The sequence below is a fragment of the Lactuca virosa genome, chromosome 5 (assembly GCF_052849685.1).
Source record: "Lactuca virosa cultivar CGN04683 chromosome 5, Lactuca_virosa_CGN04683_v6, whole genome shotgun sequence".
Lineage (NCBI taxonomy): Eukaryota > Viridiplantae > Streptophyta > Magnoliopsida > Asterales > Asteraceae > Lactuca > Lactuca virosa.
In genome coordinates this window covers 365742341-365751332 of record NC_136430.1, presented here as the reverse complement: position 1 = coordinate 365751332, position 8992 = coordinate 365742341, and the positions used below count along the sequence as shown (strand labels likewise).

At 29.7% G+C, this 8992-nt stretch overlaps 1 protein-coding gene across 1 annotated transcript; it reads right to left on the bottom strand.

The window, feature by feature from the left end:
- Nucleotides 1-5874: 5874 nt before the first annotated feature.
- Nucleotides 5875-7687, bottom strand: LOC145117010 (DNA mismatch repair Msh6-like protein). The gene has a single exon (XM_079053312.1). It carries the CDS (start codon nucleotides 7331-7333, stop codon nucleotides 6059-6061), a length of 1275 nt encoding a protein of 424 aa, XP_078909438.1. The 5' UTR covers nucleotides 7334-7687; the 3' UTR covers nucleotides 5875-6058.
- Between the last annotated feature and the right edge of the window lie 1305 nt (nucleotides 7688-8992).

The following is an 8992-nucleotide window of genomic DNA, read 5'->3' as shown; positions in this document are numbered from 1 at the left end:
AAAGATACAATTTTAGAACAATTTGTATAAAATATTTAAATTATTAATTTGAATATAACATTACAAGGTCAACTTAAATATAAATTTTAGTTGAATTTAAACAACCCAAAAAATATTTTGTAACTAGTAAAAAATGATTAATTGTAGTGTCTTTCTAATAATGATTATAACTTGGTTAGTAAGGTTAAATAAATATCAAACCTAAAGTGTAATCTTAAATATACTAAATTTCAGTTTCAAAATAATATCTTTACTTCTACTTATAAAGTTATGTCTTTAACTTTTAACATATTATACTTAATTTATTAGATTTAATATGTTGTTGTATGTAAATCATTATCAGTTTAAAGCTACAACTTTTGAATAGTTTGGACAAAATACTTAAATTGTTAATTTAAATATAAAATTACAATGTCAACTTAAATATAAATTTCAGTTCCACTTAAAAAAACCAAAGAATATTTTGTAAATAGTTAAAACTGATAAATTGTAGTGATAAATGCAAAGAGTAAATTGTAATCTCAATTTAACTAAACTATTTCCTGAAGATATTTTTATAATCGTTAAAACATTAAGCAAATAAATTTTAAAAAATTAATTAACAATAACAACTATAAATAACATTAAACATTAATTTTATTCATGTGTAACTCACGGATAGAAGTCATTCAAACGATTGAGATTATGCAGTTACAATAGATGTATATATTATCATATAATTCAAAATAATCAATATAGTATATCAATTTAGTATACGAATTATTATATCAAATTTAACAACAACGTTATTGCTCTATTTAGAAAAACATATATTTGTAAAGACTTCAACTATATAGGTGTTTCTGCGCAACGCGCGGACATTCGCCTAGTATACTTATAAAGGAAGCATTTTTCCTTTCACCACATTCATTTGAAACTCTCATTCATTTTTCCTTTCACCACATTCATTTGAAACTCTCATGACTAATCAATTTCTTTCTAATAATGATTATAAGTTGGATAATAAGGTTAAATAAATATAAAACCTAAAGTGTAATTATATATAAACTAAATTTTAATATTAAAATAATATATTTTCTTCTACTTATAAAGTTATGATTTTAACTTTTAACATATTATACTTAATTTATTAGGTTTAATAACCATTATCATTTTAAAGCTACAACTTTTGAACAATTTGTATAAAATACTTAAATTGTTAATTTAAATATAATCTTACATGATCAACTTAAATATAAATTTTAGTTCAACTTAAACAACCCAAAGAATATTTTGTAAATAGTTAAATGTGATAAATTGTAGTGTCTTTCTAATAATGATTATAAGTTGGTTAACAAGGTTAAATAAGTATCAAACCTAAAGTGTAATCATAAATAAACTAAATTTTAATATTAAAATAATATTTTTACTTCTACTTATAAAGTTATGCCTTTAACTTTTAACATATTATACTTAATTTGTTATATTTAATATATTGTTGTGTGTAAACCATTATCAGTTTAAAGCTACAACTTTTGAAAAGTTTGGACAAAATACTTAAATTGTTAATTTAAATATAACATTACAAGGTCAACTTCAATATAATTTTCAGTTCCACTTAAAAAACCCAAAGAATATTTTGTGAATAGTTAACTTAAAAGTGATAAATTATCGTGCTAAATGCAAAAACTAAATTGTAATATCAATTTAACTAAAATATTTTTATAATCGTGAAAAGTTTTCAAATAAGTAGCTTAAAATAACTTACAATAACAATAGTTAAAAATAACTCTATATAAATGATTATATTGTTACACCTTTAAAATCAAAAAAACTGTTTGATATTTTAAATAATTACAATGATAGATATTAAAACGTTAAGCAAATTAAATTTAAAAAATTAATTAACAATAACAACAACTATAAATAACATTAAACCATATATTATATTTAATTTTATTCATGAGTAACCCGCGGGTAGAGGTCATTCAAAAGATTGAAATTATGCAGTTTTAATAGATGTATATATTATCATATAATTCAAAATAATCAATATATTATATCAACTTAGTATGCGAATTATTATATCAAATTTAACAACATTATTGTTATATTTAAAAAAACATATATTTGTAAAGATTTCAGCTATATAGATGCTTCTGCGCAACGCGCGGACATTCGCCTAGTAGTTATATAAAAGCGAAAGATTATCGAAAAGGCCAAATAAAACTAAGAAAAATATAAGATTTTCTTTAAAGTAATATATAAGGTTTTTTTTATATATAATTAAGTCTTTATAAAGTATAGTGTTTATTAATTTGTTTCACAAAAAATAATCTCATGTTTCATATAAATGTTCACGTTCAATATTACATAATAAAATACATATTTGAGATATATTATTTCCTGTTTAAACCACCTTATAATTCTAAGGGAAAATGACTAAGTATGGTAACCAACTGTTGATTTTGTTCATATTTGGTCTTTTTATGCAACATATTATCAAACTTGTTGTTTGTGTTCACCCATTTTGACAGACTATCACATGTGATTGTTGGTTAAAAAGGTTATGGTAACACAAACAACCAATTACATATTGCGTAAAAAAAATGATCAAATGTGAACAAAATCAACAGTTAGTTACCTTCATGAGTCATTTTTCCAAACTTATTGTCAAATATAGTTTGCAACTTTTTATGTTTCGTGATAATTTTTTAGGTTGGTGGGTGTACCCACTCCCCATTTCTTGTTTGTTGTCACATCAGTGCCACACCATTTTCCTCTCACCCTCTTAACTATAAGGAAATAAGCACCTCTCACTACTTCTCACTTTCTTGCATTACTAGCTTGTACATCTCGCTTATTTAAAAATACTTTATATATGTAAATGAAAATCAGCGGACGAAGAGAAGATAGAAGGTGCGGGGCATTTGTATCGCACGGTGATGAGCACCACACAGAAAACATCAACCATTATGGTGTTATAACACCCACCGTAGTGCCAGGTGGGCATACCTCGGGGTTGCGGTAGTAGTACACCTACCTGCCTTAGAAAAGTTGTTGGGCAAATCAATTGATAGCGGAAAGTTGAAAGATGTAGATTTTATTTGTATGAAAATGACTCATAAAGGTAACCAACTATTGATTTTTTGTTCAAATTTGGTCATTTTTTTGTACGAAATATATCATCGAACTTGTTGTTTGTGTTCACCATAACCCTTTTGACAGACTATAGGGTTATGGTGAACACAAACAATAAGTTCGATGATATATTGGATACAAAAAAAAAGAGTACCAAATGTGAACAAAATCAATAGTCGATCAAAATGGTTATGGTGAACACAAACAACTCGTGCAATGGTATATTGCATACAATAAAAGGGGACCGGATATAAACAAAATCAATAGTTAGTTACACTCTTGAATTATTTTCCTTAATTCTAATGGATATATCACTATATCTTCTATCTGAACAAAATGAGTTTTTTACAATGTGTTATCATTGATGATGTGTTAATAAGTAACATATTATCTAAATGACTGCACATAAACACTATAAAATAATAAACGCGAGTATTTTTAATGGATCCTAAAAGGTTAATCATCTCTAAATATTATTAAAAGAGAAACCTTATGGCATCATCTTAAATAATCTGAACCCTTTATTGTATTTCAATCTTATTTTTTTTACCCTTAGATCAAATTGCTGACATCATCTTCCCCATATGGAGTTTATTTAATTCCAATAAATGTTTTCCAATCGTCAAACAATAACTTACATTCGTTGAAATGAAATGTATTTAATTCCAATAAAAACTTTTCATATTTTAAATCTTGAATTTCCGGTTGTGAAGATTTTAATATGGTCAATTTTAAAAGCATATTACTAACAAATCATTTCAATCAAGACATTAATATCAACCATTAATATAAATTCGTTTATATTAGTAAACCATTAATATAAAATCTATTTATATTAGGAAATCATTAATACCAAAAATCATATTCAAATTATCACATACATATACGATTCATCATTGAATCCGCGGCTCACACTTATTTTCAATTGTTTATTTTCTTCAAACCTTCTCGTACAACATCATTCGTATTGCTTATAACTTACATCATCATTCTCTGCTTCAAACATTCGCTCTTGTGCACTAGAAGGTCAGTACCTTCTTTCGCTTTTTATATTTTTTTCGATTATTTTTTTGTTCCTATATCAAAGATATGTATTCATATATTTCGATTTTCTTTGTCACAAATTACATGAAATCAGTTAACTACTTTTCTGAAACTTTTCAAATAAACAGGAAAAGATATTACATACCTTTAACAAAACAGAAATTAACTATCTTGGGAACTGACATTAATTACGAAAATGTTACTTTTATATATTAGAGATGATTATGATTTTTTTTTTTAATTTTTATGTCATAAGAATCCGGTTAATTTTGGCATGATTTTAAAATATCATTGAAATTGTTATGTTTTTGTATATCATACCAACCTATTTTTTTTATCTTTATATAGTAACAATAAAATTTATAAATTTACACAACAAATATACATATTTCGAATTTTGTAATATTATTATACCTTACAAAATACAACTCCCTCCAAAATAATTTTCGCCATTAATTTCATCCATAATTTCACCAAATTTAAATTTGTATTTTCTTTATATAAAATTGTTTAATGATCCTGATTTTTTTCCTCCAAAAGTATATCAAACATTTACGTCTTAGATAATGTTGCCCCATTATAATTATTATTTTCCAAAAATATATTTGTTTAATGAGGAATTTGATTTAATGAAGGAAGTAAATGTTAATTAAAACGAGATATATATTCCATAATTATTACACGAGTTTATTAAAAAAAATTAATATCAAGGTGTAAACATTAAGCATTTTTAAAGTGAAATTTCAGAATACATACAAACGATGATGTTGTACAATGAAATATAAAATTGAATAGACTGGAAAAATAAATATTAAGACAGTTAATCTTGAAAATAATATAGTTATGAAAAATTATAAAGTAAGATAAAATTTATAAGATATTAGGAGATTTGTAAAAAGTACAATTAGTAAAAGTGTTATGGTTATTAGAAAAAAATAAGACCGTTAAGATTAGTAAAAATACAATATATAAACTAAATTATCACAATAGTAATGAAATGTCATTATTTGATATTTCATATAATTTAAAGATATACCAAATTACATTGATGATATACTAAAATTATTCAAAGTTGCGCCAAAACTAATGCAAAGTTCTTGCGAACACCAAATAAATAAGAACAAACATAAAAGCTAGCACTTATATTCATAATCAATTTAAATTAAACCAGTCATGATTTAGAAAAGAATCTACATTGATGATATACTAAAATTAAATCCATATACAATTTAATATTCTATAAATTATATTATATGATTTTATTTAAAAAAATGAAATAGTTGTTAATATTTAATGCAGTGGAAAAAACGGTATATTGGTTGTCAATATATGTTTAAATTAAGTAACCTTATTATGGAAAGAATGTTTAATTAAAATGTTTATAATTATATAACAATATTATAACTATATGAGATGATGAAGGTCGTTCAACTAATAAAACAAAAAAATATTGTCTACAAAGAGATCCTTCAATGATTATAGATATTTATCGTTTTCAATGTATTTTCTACACATTTCAATAATACCAATAACCATATAATTTTTTTTTATAATCATTATGCAATATCTGTAGACAATTATATGTTTTTTATGCGTTTCCCGCGGGCTATAATCTAGTTTATTTATGTAACAAAATTATTTTGTACTACAAAATGAATTTTTTATTTAATAAAATAATGCATAAATTACTGGTCTTGAAACATAACTACATAATCTGAGCAATTCATTTTGCAACCTAAATTGATAAAAGAAATACAACATCATTTCATAAACATACCTTTTACCTAATTCAAATATAACAAAAAAAAGAGAATTTATTTTACTTCTAATTTATCTTCACGTAAACCCCCCCAACACACCAAAATAACTAACAATAACCTAATTTTTTGTTCAATTACATGAAGAAGCCTTTACCTATGGCTATATTCGTATCCAAATGAGTTGTTTCGTATACCGGCAATTCATCTCGATATTTTTCCATTCCGATTGCAGAAAGGTTCTCGAGCTCGAAAAGATCGGAGCTGGTATGGCTGGCGGCATCGTCATCTTCATCGTCGTCGTAGTTCATGTTTATATCGTTGTTCCCTTTAACATTGCTCTTGATCAAATCGAACTCGCATTCCACTTTTTTCTGGTAATTCCTCAACAACTCCCTTGCAGCTTCTTCAATGCGACGGGTTTTCTCAGTTGAATGTAATTTAAACTCTTCGGTAATAGGATTTTTGACAAAGTTGATTGTCGGTAGATTTGATTCTTCTCCGTACAGCGATTTGTGTCCGCAGGGTTGACAGTCTTCGTCGACGATCACACTCACTGGGTAGAATCTCACAGATCTCATTTTGTTATTGCTCAATTTTCCTCTGGATGATGGAGTTTTGCTCAAACACGATCGAGAAAATGACGATGCGGATGAACATGTTGATGCATTGGCGGATTTTGATTTTCTGTCGATGTGATCGATGGCGTCGTCGTAACCTCCGGTGGAGGAGGATGAAAGCTTAGTGTTCTTCGCGTTGCCTGTAGTGAAAAGTGAGTTTAGAAAAGCTGCCAACCGACCCCCTGGAGAAATCGGTTGCTTCACCTTCTTTAGGTCGCCATAGATCTTCATTGCTCTCGATTTTGTCCTCACGAACTTGCCTTCGTGTTTTGGTTTTGATTGGTAATCTTCGAGTTGGTACTTTTGGCTGTTCCTCTGTTTCTCTCTCGTGCTGTATTCATCATTTCGATTCGTGGTTATACGGATAGGTTTAGGCCTTGATGATACGCCGTAAACTGATTCAGCTTCCGACGAAGAAAAACCTCCGGCACAGCTTGAATCGGAAGAGCTGGAGCTCGAATTGAAGTAACGGGAGTCGCGTTCGGTTTGCTGAGAATTTCTTCTGTAATCGGCACCCGATCTTCTTCTAACGACAACTGTTTCGCGCACTTCTTTGTCCATCCATTTCTGAATCCGACTCTGTTGTTGAACTTCACCATTATCATGAAAGCAGTCTTTAATGGAGAAACTGCTGTGTTTTTCCCTCGTGGCTTCTCTATAAACCATCAACTCTCGGTCATCTCGCTCATCGATGGAACGGTAGATCTCATCGAGCAAGGAAGATGAGAAAGAGGGATGATTCTCTCTCGCAGGTCTATTTCTATACTGATACCTACCTGTAGTAGTGTCCATGATCTCTCTATCGATGTGAATGAAGTGAAAAAGTTTCAGCAGATATCAAGATAAAAACAAATGGGAACACATTTTCAAGTATAGGTAAAAAGGGCAACGGGTGATTTGCGTGTCGTTGCAATGAGTGAAGATGGAGATTGGGAAGGGAACACAGTGGACAAGAGTGAATGATTTGGGTTGTAGAGAACCCACTGAAGTGAAATGGAAAACAGGGGTTTCTTGATGATGACGGGAGAGAGGGAGAGAGAGAAAGAGAAAGAGAAAGAGAGAGTGGTTAATGGTGGTTCTCACCACATTATGCTGTATGCTGGCTTTATAAAGAGAGCAGAAGAGGACGTTGGAATTCGATGGGCTTTTCCTTCCTCTATAGGAACTACGGCGCAGAGATATAATTGTGAGGTATGTTTACTTTATCCCCCTCTACAACTCTATTTTGCTTTTTATCATATTTTTAGAGTAAATTACATAAATGGTCCCTGTTATATAGTGAAACTAGCAAGTTTACTCCATTTTTGTTCAATGAATCACCCAATATAAATAGATATTCGACCATAACTAATGATGGTTCTTGAAAAAAAATCTCATTTCTTGTTTTAAACGAGTCGTTTACTTGGAATTGTAGATTATAAATTATCGGCAAAATGTGAAGACTCATGGCTAATTGTTTCTTTACATTCTGAAAAATCCACTGGAATAGATGGATAAGGATTGCAGGATTATGCCAAGGAATTTCAGTTACTTGATGTCATGATCTCATTGTAATCCTCAACATTAAAAATGATTGGTTTTAAATTAGAAAAGAAAATGTGAAGCCCACCACATTTAATCAATATGCTTGAACTTTTGTGGATTCAGAATTTATATTACTAAAATTGGATGTGATTAGGCCGTATGGCGTATGCCCGTAACTTTAACAAGGTGGTGTTATTTAAACATGTGGTATTTTTATATGTAAGTATTAGTACTAAACTACAATATGCGTAGATGTATAGTGTAAGGACTAAGGACTTGTCGAATGAATAAATGAGTTAGTCTACAATAAATGTTATCTATAGAGTAATTGTTTTTTTTCCCCTTTGGATCGGATTATCTAAATAAACATGAGCAAATAACTATGTTAGGCCCTGTTTGGTAAGGAGCTGACTGGGTCCGGTCAGTACTTTTTGCTGACTCGGTCCGGTCAGGCTGTTTGATATAGGGCTAATTGTGTCTGACCCAGTCCAATATTCTGACTCGGTCTTGATAATTTGTCTAACTCGGTCCATGGCAAAAAGGAAGCTGACCGAAAAAAACCATCATTTGCCCTTGTCATTCTCGTTTCCTTGTTCTTCTCCTTGCCCAACTCTGCATCAGCGACATCACCTGCGTCGCTCCTCTCTTCTCCTCCCTACGACTTCACCTACCTCTTCCAGGGCCGCCTCCTGAAGCTCCGACCTCCTTCCAATTCATACAAGATTGATGAAATTTCTTCTTAACAGACGCTCCCTTCCTAGCCTCAGCCTTCTTCCTTCGCCATCTCGTTTCTCCATCGACGCCGACCCTTCCCTGCTCAACAACGCCGTCGTCCACCGCTAGTACACCATCCTCCTCTCCAGCACTTTCCTCCACCAGGGTCGATCTGCAACTCCGACGGTAATTTTCTTCATCTGTTTTTTTTTT

Bases quoted from the DNA above. Each gene is read 5' to 3' on its own strand.
- LOC145117010 (XM_079053312.1), bottom strand. From the start codon at position 7,333: ATGGACACTACTACAGGTAGGTATCAGTATAGAAATAGACCTGCGAGA.